This window comes from Perna viridis, chromosome 1 (genome assembly GCF_037379345.1).
Source record: "Perna viridis isolate PV_CMFRI_1.1 ecotype Kerala chromosome 1, ASM3737934v1, whole genome shotgun sequence".
Classification (NCBI taxonomy): Eukaryota; Metazoa; Mollusca; class Bivalvia; order Mytilida; family Mytilidae; genus Perna; species Perna viridis.
Window position 1 is genome coordinate 23,596,538 of NC_142445.1, and position 12,782 is coordinate 23,609,319.

A 12,782-nucleotide genomic window follows, 5' to 3' on the forward strand; every position below is an offset into this window, starting at 1 on the left:
GTTTAGTAGACCAAGTGTCTGAATGGTAATAAAAACCCCAAAACAAATAAACCAGATACTTAAATACCTCACCTGTAAATCTCTGTTTTTGAGATTACCAAGCCAGAAAGCCTCTAAACATTTATTCAAGGTCAACATAGCCTTGACTCTGTATACAAATGCTTCAAGACACTTCTTCAACAAAGGTACAAGATTGGTTAGAGAAACATCTTTCATAATCTGAAATAAAAAGAAATTATAAGAAAATTATTAAAAGCAGTTAATATAATCACAATTTCAATATATTACCATTTTTGGCCAATGAGAATGAGCTCCCATTAAAAGTCTTCTTATTTTACAAAATCGACTGAAAAAATGGGTCAAATACAGAAGTGGCCGGGTTGCTGTAAACAGGAAGAAGAGCTATATACCTATATAGTAGCAAGGATAAATGTTATGAAAATATTTAAACCACCCACCCACCTGCTTGACATTAACCATGTGATGTAGATATCTAGTAATGATCAGTCAGTTTTTCAGTATACAAACCTTGGTGTGACCACACATGTGATGTAGATATCTAGTACTGATCTGTAAGTTCTTCAGTATAGAAACCTTGGTGTGACCACACATGTGATGTAGATATCTAGTACTGATCTGTCAGTTTTTCAGTATACAAACCTTGGTGTGACCACACATGTGATGTAGATATCTAGTAATGATCAGTCAGTTTTTCAGTATACAAACCTTGGTGTGACCACACGTGATGTAGATATCTAGTACTGATCTGTAAGTTCTTCAGTATACAAACCTTGGTGTGACCACACATGTGATGTAGATATCTAGTACTGATCTGTCAGTTTTTCAGTATACAAACCTTGGTGTGACCACACATGTGATGTAGATATCTAGTAATGATCAGTCAGTTTTTCAGTATACAAACCTTGGTGTGACCACACATGTGATGTAGATATCTAGTACTGATCTGTAAGTTCTTCAGTAGTCCCTGAACATCCTCTCTGTTGGTCCTGAACATAATGTCCAGTAATGGCATACCTGTTCTGAGGAAGATCTCTATAAACTGTCTACCACACTGAAAAGAAATGACACATACACACATGATGAAAATGATATTTTAGTATGATACTGTGAAAGTACTTATATTTGTGGGCACCAATTGACTGCGATCCACAAAAATTGATATCCACAAATTAAAATATTTTCACAGTATCCTTTCCCTTTTCAGAACAAAAATATAATTCCTGAATAATTAAAATATTGTTAGAAATTTAACTACCAGATGCGAAGCGAAATCTACTATGAATTCTCTAGAAAAAGCAATTAAATTAAAACAAACTTTACCTTTAGATATTAATTAAGTCCCAAATACAAATTTTTAAAAGGAGAAAACACCATTGAAATTATACAAATGTGCTTTCTTTATCCTTTAGTATTAAAATCTTACCTTAAGAGCAGAAGAGAGATTGGTACGACCATCAAAAGCCTGCAATATGAAATAATAATAACAGTGATTAGCTCACATTTACTACAAACTGTAAAACATCAAATTGAATCCAATGTGAAAAAATAATAACAGGAGTCCATCTCTCACTACATCTATAAAAGGATATTTTCAAAACAGCTGCATTAAAGCAAACACGATAAAGCAATATCCCAATTCTGTGTAAAAGTGCCATTGAAGCAAACATGATAAAGCAACCCCTCTATTCTGTGTAAAAGTGCCATTAATTTGATATAAAAATTGGAAATAATAAAAAACAGAAGGAAACTTTTTTCAGTCAAAGCAAATATTGTACAAATACAAAAAATTATTATAACAATCACTCAAAGCGATTTTTATTAACCTAGAACACTTTGGAGGACAACAGTTTACCATAATACCTTTGGTAAAAGTAAATGTGAGGTAAAATAGTAAATTGATACAGAAAGTTTATTATTTACAAAGTTCAAATTTGAACATTCCGCTCTAGAATTTGATGCTTTTAAGTTTCTCTGCATCTTGAACAGAAATTATCAAAACAACAGTGCACCTACCTTTTTCAAACTGATCAGGACAAGGGATATTTTAACAGTGCACCTACCTTTTTCAAATTGATCGTGACATGAGGTGTTTTAACAGTGCACATACCTTTATCAAATTGATAAGGACATGAAGTATTCTAACAGCCTGGTTCCACTGTAGCAGCCTGTCTATCTTTATCTGAAAATACAAGTTCCCATTCTTTCTTGAGAAAATATGTCACAGCAAGTCGTCTAATAATGTCGCCATGAGCTGTTCCATATACAACAAAAACTTTCCTTAAGGGACTAATACCCTAACTGTAGCATGAAGAAACATGCTCTGGCAACATTACAGAGAAAAATAAGAAATTAAAGGTAAAAATGTTGAAAAATATGAGCCCAAATTTCAGCCTTACAGCCTTCATCAGGGGCAAAAAAGTACTGAGGAGAAAAAAATTTTTTGCTCATATTTTTCAAAATTTTTACGTTTTACTCATATTTTATTTGTATTTAGTTCCTTTTTACCTTTTAAACATATCTACTGTTCACTTATTTATTATTCTTACTTACGTTTCATTTGAGACATTTCACAACATATATTATTTTAATATTATATAAAGCCACGCCTTAATGTCTAATCACAAATTGATAAATGTCACAAGGCCAATGGCCAGCGAAAAATGCCTCATAATGACTATCATAAATTTGATTAAGACACATAGAAATAAAACATACTAAGTTAACACACCTCTCTTGAATCTGATTGTTTGATTGGAGCAATGTTTTTGATGTTATCAATCAGCTGACTGAACATTACTCTGTAGAATGTAGAAAATGATGATTTATTTAGAGAGGGAAATGAAGCAGAACAGCCATTTTTGTCTGTTTCTAATAATTCTGGTATTCCCTTTGTAGCAATGTTTTCAGCAGCAGATAAAGGATCTTCTGAATACACCAAGTAACCCCTGAAAAATATAACAGATACTGATGGTATACTGCTTAAAATTATTCTACTTGCAGTTTTCAGTAATAAGTTTTTATGTTGGATATCAATTTGCAGTGTTTTGATGAAAGTCATAAAATCAAGTTAAAACAAAATATAAAGAAATACAAAATTTTCATTGAAAACACACATGGTCAAAATTAATCAATCTGATTAATAACCTTTTAAAACATCTTTTATAATACAGTGGATTCCACTTAATTGCACACCTGTTACTTGCATAGAAACTCAAAGAACAGAAACATTTCCAATCTAAAAATTCCTCTCATTTGCATAGCATAAAAATAACAATTAGAAAATTCCTCTTAATTAGCATGAATAATTTTCAAAATTTACTAAAAAATGTACCTAAATGGGTAAAACAACAATAAATCGTTCATGAAATACCTCAGTTTTCTAAAGAACTTTGCTTTTACAACAATATTTTCTCTTTCTTTTGAATAGACACTACTGCAAGAATCTAATTAGACATGATAGAAGAATATGTGTCACTTAAACATTGAAAACATTAGGTATTTTCCCTTGAAATGATGATTTACGTTAATTGCATATTCCTGTTAAATGCACATTTTTCCTGACAAATAGATTATGCAATTAACAGGAATCCAATGTATATACAGACAAAAGTGTCTTATGTGCAATAAATAAAAGTTCAGAAGACTATGAAATAATGGAACACTTCTTACTTTAATGATGACAAATATTGAGGTAAAAAATGGTTAAAATAAAAGTACTTTTTAGTTCTTGTACTTTGAAGTGATGCACATTTAACACAATATGTCCTTCAAAGCATCACTCTGTTCAATATCTCATTTATCAGTAACATGAATGCACCTGTAACTGAAAGTAGTGTTACTATAAATAAAACTTCCATAAATATGTTAACGTAATAAATTACTTGATAACTGTCTGTAGATTTTCATTGTATTTAACACCCTTCTCTCTCTGACCGTTGGAAGTCATCCATTCTCTCTTCAAAAACTCTTCACACACCACAGCTGAAAAGTTACAATGGATCAATGATTAAATCCTAAATTACCATACAATGTATAAAGATTCTTCTTGTTATATCAAATTTAACTCTAGAAAAAACTAATAAGCAGCAGTATCAGGCCAAGAAAAAAATATGTCTGTTTAAGGTTACCATACCTACTCTAACACATTTTTCTGGTGTTTTTTTACTGAATGCACTATTAAAGTCAAGAAATCTTTCCATAAGTGTCTCAATGTTATTTTGTTAGTATGAATAAAACCATGAATTTAAAGCTATCTTCACACTACAGTAATAAAATATGGGAATTTCAACATTCTTACGTAAGCTTAATATCTTCCAGTAAATAAAATAGAGTTCCACGGAAAATGTCATATGTAGTTAACGTTAATGTATCATACATGTAAATACGGTCCAAATTTCATTTTGACAAAACTTTGATGGGAAAGCAGCTAACTTACTGACAAACAAAAGGAAACTATATGTGCCCTAGCTTTGTTATTACAGGTCATAGCAACATTTTAAACTTCGTCCTACATTTTCTTCCTTTAAACAATACCTACGTATCTGAACATGAAGAGATCGTCCATCAGATTTGTCAGCCATAACTGTCAGCAGCTTTATCACATTAACAGCAGTAGTTATGCTAGGAACCATGTCAGCAAAGTTTTTGATGTATTGGAAAGATGTCCTGAGAAAAAGAAGTTTGAATGTACTAGGTAAAGCATCAATATATCTAAGACATACCTGTTAATCCTCCCACATTAGGAAGGGGAGACTCCCACAAAATCAATGTAAAAATTAGAATCTCCCACATTAAAATGTAAGATTAGTGGAAGGTTTTAGGTTAAAATTATTATATTTTCCATAAAAAAAACTTCATAACTGAATTTTTCGCATCAACAATCTTCTTTTACATAAAAATTTCCTATTTAAGACCGTGTCAACGAGGGAGAACCTCCCACATGAACCATCCAAAAGGTTGACCTTCACAATTTTCTTTCATTTCAGAGTCAGGGACAATAAATTTGCAATGCCACAGCAAATTTACATGTCTGTAGGCCTCAGAACCGATGCATTATCTTAATAGTCCAACATTCTGATGAGTTAACATCCTGGGGTGAAAACCTATAACAATATTACTTGCAGGGTGAATAATAATGCAACCATAACATAGAACTTGTTTATTATGTTAACACTAAAACATTACCTTTCAAATTTTCAGAAAGATTTGAGATTGAAATTAATTGCAGAAAATGAACTGCATGTATATAATGAACTATGTTCATATCAAAATTTTTTCACAGATGAAAAATTTGGTTGATGAAGGAAACAAGTTTTGAACAATTTTTTGAACAATTTCGAAAAACAAATAATGTTGCTACAGCTTGAACCACTGCACGAGTTAGCTGATAAACATAGTAGTTACCTTAAAAGAACTTACTTGATTAAATCTTGCATAGATATCTGTGATGCCCCTGAAGAGGTTTTGATACGGGACACCAGAGTCCCCAGGCCCTCCTTCAATAACGATTTGTTGTCTGACATTAGAAATCCATTCCTGTAAGTACATTAATACCATGCATATACATGTATGTAGTAGTATGATTTGAAACCTCAGACTACATTATCAGTTGTCAAATCTAGAAAGTTCAAAAACAAAGTCTCTCCCCTCTAAGAACACTGCTAAGCAGAGTGAGCTATACAGTTATTATATGTGTCTTCCTTAATTCACATGAAAAACCCTGATATACAAATAACAAAAATATGTCATGTGCTAGAAGTAAGTTTTACTGGTAATACTAAGAAATCCAACAATACCTTTAACCAAACAAATAAAAACATTGAGCTATGGATTACATTTAAATCAACTTCTCTTTTCATGATAATCATTATTTTATTGCCTTTTCTATTTGTATTATTATCTTGAATACATTAAACAGGTCAATTTCGGTACAAATCATCAGAGCACAATGAAGTTAAACTTGATCTGTAACTTATGGTGAACATATATACCAAAAATCATGTCAGTATCTGCAAGCGTTTAGAAAAAAGTTCAGAAAACTGAAGATAGACTGACGGACGGATGGGTTAAAAACATAATACCCTTCGCAACTTTGTTGCGTGGGGTATAATAATGGTACACTAACCATGAAAATAAAGAACAAAAACATTGCAAGATGAGTTGAAAACAGGATGCCATCACTACAGCTTCTGGACTGTTACTCCCTGGACCATCTAATAAGCCATCATTCTCTGCTATCATTGTCTAAAGAGAACAATACATGTAGTAATATCTGACTTTTTATCATTATTTCAAAAACTAGATCTTAACAATATAAGATTTCATATTGGAATAGTTTTTTGTTATTGATTCCTTCATTATGAATATTAAAAATGTCTCTAAAACCAGTCAGGCATAAAATTAGGAATCACCACAAGTGCTGGTAATTTTAAACATTCGCATTGCCTTTTCTACCTGTCTTAATTAATAGTACAATAAAAAACTAGGACTGTTTTTCATGAATATGAGTTATCATGGTGTGTTGAAATTCCATTCATTTGTGGAATTCATGGATAGAAGTTGGAAGTTTTTACAGGAAACTGAGTGTTTTGTTTGGAACTTGACTGTGGAGTTTACCCAACAACAAAAACAAAAACATTGTACCACAAAAGCAATAGTTCTTCGACACTATTCAAGAATCCAATCTGTGTTTATTAATCCTACAATTAAAACCTGCCTACATATCTGACCTTTCTGGTTTCTCAGATTAGACAGTTTCCTGGTAATCATTTACAAAACCTTCCTACCTGAAAGAATCCACTGGCTGCCTCTAGGTGATTACATAAAGCTGGCAATAGTTTCACAGCCTTTGTCGCTATCTCTTTTGGTGTTAGCTGATCAAGATGAGAAAATCCTATATTTTTATCAGACTTTTGCTGAAAATGATAAACATACATGAACAATCATAAATCTTACTGTTCTTTAAATAAGTTTAGATGTATGCTAAATATGAGTAGTTAATTTTTATAATATAGTTTCACAACATTGATTTTTAATAGCCTAGTAGTCTATGAAAGTAATGGCAATAATTTTTAAACATTATTGCAGATATACACCATTTTACAATTGGTCAATTCATACAGGCAATCTAAAAAATATCAAGTATGCTATTAAAAATACCAAAAATGTCAGTGATGATCTTATTGTTCACTGGGTAAAAATTTTGGTGGTTTTTCATTTGTTTGGTAAATCACAAAATTTGATTCCCAACATAAGAAATTTCCCATTCATTTGTATGAAAGAGTCAAATCCACAAACTGATCATTTTCCCCTAAACCATGAAAATTGGTACCCACGAATAAAAGTACTTTCACAGTAGCTGCTTTTCCATTGAAGTTAGGTCAAATTGAAATTTGGACCATATCTACATGCATGATATATTAACGCTAACAACATATGACAAATGCAAGAATCTCCAACTTGAAAATTGGTACCCACCAATAAAAGTACTTAAACAGTATTAGGTGTTCAATTAGCTCATTCAAAAATGGAGAAATTTTAAAGTTTACATACAAGTCACATGGTCTCACCTTTAGAAATGTTTTCTTGACTGAAGCTGATGCAATTAGACTGTGACTTAACTTGCTCTGTAGATCCTCTAATAAAAATTCCAACTGCGGAGGTTTGATACTCAACTCGGTAGTAGCCTTTGAAAATAAAGGTTTTAAAAATTAGTCTTTTCAATTGCATGTAACTTTAAAACAACTAATTTCCAAAATAAAATGTTCGTTTTTACAAAATTTTCACCACTTAATTTGGGAAACTTTAAGTTGTAATTCATGCATATTTTTATTGCTATTAATTTTATTCAGCCTTCAAGCTTATTCTTTTCTTTGTGAAACTAAGATGTAACAAATGTCTAAAGCTAAAATGATTACTGGTCAAAAGTACCATATGACAAAAATGGAAATGGTGAATTTGTTTGAGACAACAACTCCACCAGGATGACGAATTTCAGCTTAAGGCCATCCATGGGTCTTCAATGAACGACAAGGAAATCGTAACACCACATTGCAGGCTACAGGTGACCCCAAAACAACATTTAATATAGGTACAGTGAAATACTTCCACTTTTAGACTCCAACAACATAAAAGAAAACTGAAAGTGAAAACGAAACAACACATACAGAGGCCAGAAATTCCTGACTTTGGACAGACACAAAAAATGCAGAGGGGTTAAAGTACTTTGACATGATCACAATGCTTCCCTTTATTTATCTGGCCACTCTGGAAAATATAATACACAATTAAAAACACCTAAAAATTATAAGCCTCTTACCCCACATACCTTTGTATTCTGCTCAGAGTCGAGATCTGCCACTGTTATCATTCCTGTGTTTAGGATGGTAAACACTTCTATGTTGATTTCCCTATATAAACAGTTGTAAGAAATTAATGAATAATACAATAATTAATTGGGAAGAGTGAATATCGAAAAAATTATCATGAGTGCCGAAGAACGCCTAGATTGAATGAGTGTGCGGAACTTGTTCCGCGCATAAGTTAAATCCTCAAGTGTTCTTGGCACAAGTGATCATATTTTGGTTATTCATGATAACCAATTGATTATCCTATTTATTTTATAGATTTTCTTCATAATTTATCAATATTTTCAACATGAATTTCAAATTCTGTGACAGGCAGATTGATATCAAAGTTGTGACGTTTTAGCGGAGAAAGTCCAAGAGTGAAATTACCAAATTTATTTCACAGTGTGAATTATCGAAATTTATTAAACTGGGAACTTTCGATAAAACACTGCTATCTATATAATAAATGTATATCATCTCCATTGCTGTGTGTAAAAATGTTATTCTTACAAAGTATGAAATTGATTGATCATACAACCACATCTTACTGATAATTATTATTAAACTTTCTCAGAATGTAACTCAAAAACACAAATAATGAATTAACATCAAAACAAATATATATGTATCCACAAAATGAAAAGGACTCCCCCTCACTATTTTTTTTTTCTAATTCGTCTTTGATAAAATTGTCCTACCTGAAGAATGGTTTGTAAGTCTGTAAACTAATACTTGATTTGGCCAAGGTTCCTTCCTTTGATGGCTCTGTTTGTGTATTTTGTGTATCCTAAACAATGTTATGAAAATAATAATATACCATGGAACATTCATCTACACAGGGAAAATTCCAACAAACATTTTTGGTATGGTTTAAGAAAAAAAAAATGTTAAAAATTAACACATGGGGTAATGAAAATTTTGTATTAAATTGAAAATAATTATGGTCATTATGTTTTTAATCTGAATAGAATATGGATTTACAAGAGTTTGGAAACCATGTGTTCTTTTTTCTAAATTGTGTTCTATATGTACAAAAACTAGATATATATATTAGTCCTAAGCATATGAAAAAAATAACATTTTTTAAGACATGTGAATACATATTGCATTTTTTCCTGTGTGAAGAAACATATACTCTAAACTACACTAGTGTAAAAACTACATTCAGTTAAACATGGCTTTCAAATACTTAACTTGATGAAAAAATTATATTGTATGGAATATGAAACCCCTACTACATAAGTGTGTACATTACAATAAAATTTCAGATTTTAAGGAGGTAGACCAAGGGTAAGGGACATAACTCTTGAAATCTGTGATATGTTTGTATCATATTCAATTTCACCAAAGCCTTTCAAGCTTTCCTCAAAACCTGAATGAAATCAGTCCAAGTTACTTTGATGCTAACATGAGATTGATGTAAATGGTAATTACAAACGTTCCAATGATTTGTAAGAGGTGTGTCCCTTACCCTAGGACTACCTCCTTAAGCAGTCTGACCAAATCTAGGTAATGTTTTTACTACATGTACCTTCTCTATATGTGTAGAATCTTTACTAGTGTCATCACTGTCTTCAACTCTAGTTGTCTCATTACTATCAGTCTTCCTGAAAAAGTTTAATGAGCAAGTCTTCAATGGGTTGTCATACTGATTTCATCTATACTTCTGAACTAGAGAGAAACAAATGATAAACCTGACCAGAATATTATAGTAAATTATGAACAGCCCAGGTTGCCTTTTTATGTTGTACTTTTAGCTTACAACCAGGAAAAAAACACTGTTTGTACACATATGCAGTGAATGTGGACAATTACATTTAAGAACCCACAAAAAACCAATTTATACAAGCCTATGAAGTACTTGAATACCCAATGGAAAAACATTCTTCATACAACACTTTTAAGTTACAATTTTTTCAGACCTGTGAAATTAAAGTTTGTAAAAGGTCATAACATAACATACTATTTGTCCAAAAGTGACAATACAAAATACATGTATGGCATTTTGTAATAAAAAATACTGTACCTTTCCCGATTTTAACACTAATTAACTTACTTTTTAGAAGTTTTCTTTGCTTTCTTTTTCTTCCCTTCACCACTGGTACTCTGTACTACAGGTTTTGGAGCTTCGTACCAGTCAAACTGGGCAGGTGGTGGGGTATAGGATGGTAATGCTAAAGGGAGAATTTATTGAACAAATGTATGTCAAATTACTTAAAATCAAAATCATACTTAAGTAGTACCTGTTTCAGATACTTTTCTCACAACTTGTTAAAACATGATTTTCTATACATATTTATCATTTTTAAACTTGTAATACAGACGTTGACAATTTTTAGTACTTGTATGAATGAACAAATAATTAACCTATAAACACATCTTTATAATTAATCATACCAGCCAATGTTTTCTCCAAAATAACCTGGAGATCAGTAATGTTGTGGAGTCTAGTGATGACCTTGGCCTTCATTTCTGGGTCTACTTGATTGGCAAATGCATTCACAACCTCTCTAAACCAGTTCAATGATAAGAATAGGTTGTCACAGAGAAATTCCTTCTCCTTCAGTGATAAAGGTTCAAGCTTGTCATAGACTTCTGTTTTTGGTAAGAATAAAGGGCAACCTGTCAAATACAAATAAAATAAAATGGTAGATTTCTTTGAAGAACTTAACTTGATTTTTCTAGAAACAATTGTCTATGGTACAGATACTAACCCTCATTTAAGATATTCAGTAAGTCTTCTAGAATCGATAATGTAACAAAATAAACATTCCACTTTAGCTGGTATGTTAAACATGTAAGTATATAAATCAGCCTCCAGTGGGCTTCAGGGATTTCAATTATAGAAGAGCTTTTCAGTTGTGGGCTCTTGTCAAGGATAGGAGGATTCTTCATTATTAGTTCTGAGTGTTTTATGGTCAGTCAGGGACATTCCAGTCTCTGCTTTAGTGCTGGAAGACAGTGCTATTTTTATGTCTATAGATATACATGTATGTATTAACAAATAACCAACACAAAGTTTTATCTATATATTTTATTATTAATGTACTTTATACTTTTTATTGTTACTTGATGCTGAAAAAGAAATAAAATATATGTAATAAATATGATTGACTTTGTTTTTATTATTCTTGAAATTTGAAAAATACCCGACCGCAAAAGTGACTAAAGCCTTTCAAATCCTGGGAAAAACCCTGATTCAGGTATTGTGTAACGAATAGTACAAGGGCAAACTATTGTTGTAAAACTTATACCAGGATCTTAAAAAGATATACAAAATAAGTCCAATAGCTCAGTGAGAACGTACCTAATAAGGCATTTATATCACTCAGATCCTCTCGCTGTCGAGACTCACAAACATACAGCAGTCTGAAGTGTGGAGACAAACACAATGGATCACTCAGTCCACTGTAAAATAGTTGATACCAAATAGAATTAAACAGAATAACATAAAAAATTCATCAAAATTATCAATATTGATTACTTGGCATGACAAAACTAGACAAGATATCCTTGAGTTTCTGCTAACTGAAATGTACCCCCTCACTCAAGTTGCATACCAAATAAAAGTGGTTATGATATTGTCTGTAACTTTTGTTGGATTTCAACAAAAATGATTTCTAATGGTCCTTTGGTGTGTTGCATCTAACTGTGAATTCAGATTTTTTTACCTATGTTCAAATTGATCCATAAAAAAATGTCTTAAGGATTCAATAGTTCTGAATCAAATTTTATTGATTTCAACAAAATTTGACACATATTATTTCATTTCATCAATATGCTGAAACATACTATTTAGAATTTTTTTTATTTGGCTCTTTTTTCAAGTTAGTCCAAATGAGGTTTCTCAAGGTAACTGTTTGATTCATAAAAAAACCCTGGGGTTCTGCAATATGCTTAATCTAAATGTATTTGATTTTTTTTGCCATTCAAAATATTTCTGGATTTTAGAGGTTCGATGATATGCTGAATAAAACTGCACCAAATGGAGACCTATCTTGTCTGATCATTGGTACATATAAGTAAGCATTACAATACCTCTCTGCAGAATCTTTTGCCAGTGTTTTCTTCCTATTTACAGCAGCCTTCTCAAGAAGATTTATAAGGTATATGGCAATGGGTTCCTCACTTTCTAGGTCTAAATTGTACTGTAGTTCACTTGAGACTGAAGATCTAAATTAAGACATAGCATCATGTATTTATTACATAAAGTGAAACCTGTTTGTAAAAAGATTGTCCTGAGTAAAATAGAATACCATCTAACCAAGACTCAGAGTGAAGTACCTCTATGTCAATTACAATACATTTTTTACCCTGTGTAAATGATAACACTTGCTTTACCAAACAAATCCTTCCTTTCTAAAAGGGTTCAATTTAGAATGTTTTCAATGTACAAAATCAACCATAATATTC

The 12,782-nt window shown here is 31.6% G+C and overlaps 1 protein-coding gene across 1 annotated transcript in view; it reads right to left on the bottom strand.

Moving 5' to 3' along the window:
- LOC148627856 (Fanconi anemia group D2 protein-like) overlaps nucleotides 1-12,782 on the bottom strand; it is a 44,537-nt gene that overhangs the window by 7,218 nt on the left and 24,537 nt on the right. Inside the window, exons 22-39 of the mRNA XM_088580485.1 lie at nucleotides 12,408-12,542; nucleotides 11,677-11,777; nucleotides 10,767-10,991; nucleotides 10,426-10,543; nucleotides 9,901-9,976; nucleotides 9,068-9,156; nucleotides 8,348-8,429; nucleotides 7,590-7,706; nucleotides 6,807-6,935; nucleotides 6,146-6,264; nucleotides 5,440-5,556; nucleotides 4,559-4,686; nucleotides 3,903-4,002; nucleotides 2,750-2,966; nucleotides 2,129-2,200; nucleotides 1,445-1,483; nucleotides 923-1,072; nucleotides 73-219 (exon numbers count right to left, since the gene is read on the bottom strand). Of these exons, the coding sequence (XP_088436611.1) occupies nucleotides 73-219; nucleotides 923-1,072; nucleotides 1,445-1,483; nucleotides 2,129-2,200; nucleotides 2,750-2,966; nucleotides 3,903-4,002; nucleotides 4,559-4,686; nucleotides 5,440-5,556; nucleotides 6,146-6,264; nucleotides 6,807-6,935; nucleotides 7,590-7,706; nucleotides 8,348-8,429; nucleotides 9,068-9,156; nucleotides 9,901-9,976; nucleotides 10,426-10,543; nucleotides 10,767-10,991; nucleotides 11,677-11,777; nucleotides 12,408-12,542 (2,161 nt within the window). The remainder of the gene's footprint in view (nucleotides 1-72; nucleotides 220-922; nucleotides 1,073-1,444; nucleotides 1,484-2,128; nucleotides 2,201-2,749; nucleotides 2,967-3,902; nucleotides 4,003-4,558; nucleotides 4,687-5,439; nucleotides 5,557-6,145; nucleotides 6,265-6,806; nucleotides 6,936-7,589; nucleotides 7,707-8,347; nucleotides 8,430-9,067; nucleotides 9,157-9,900; nucleotides 9,977-10,425; nucleotides 10,544-10,766; nucleotides 10,992-11,676; nucleotides 11,778-12,407; nucleotides 12,543-12,782) is intronic.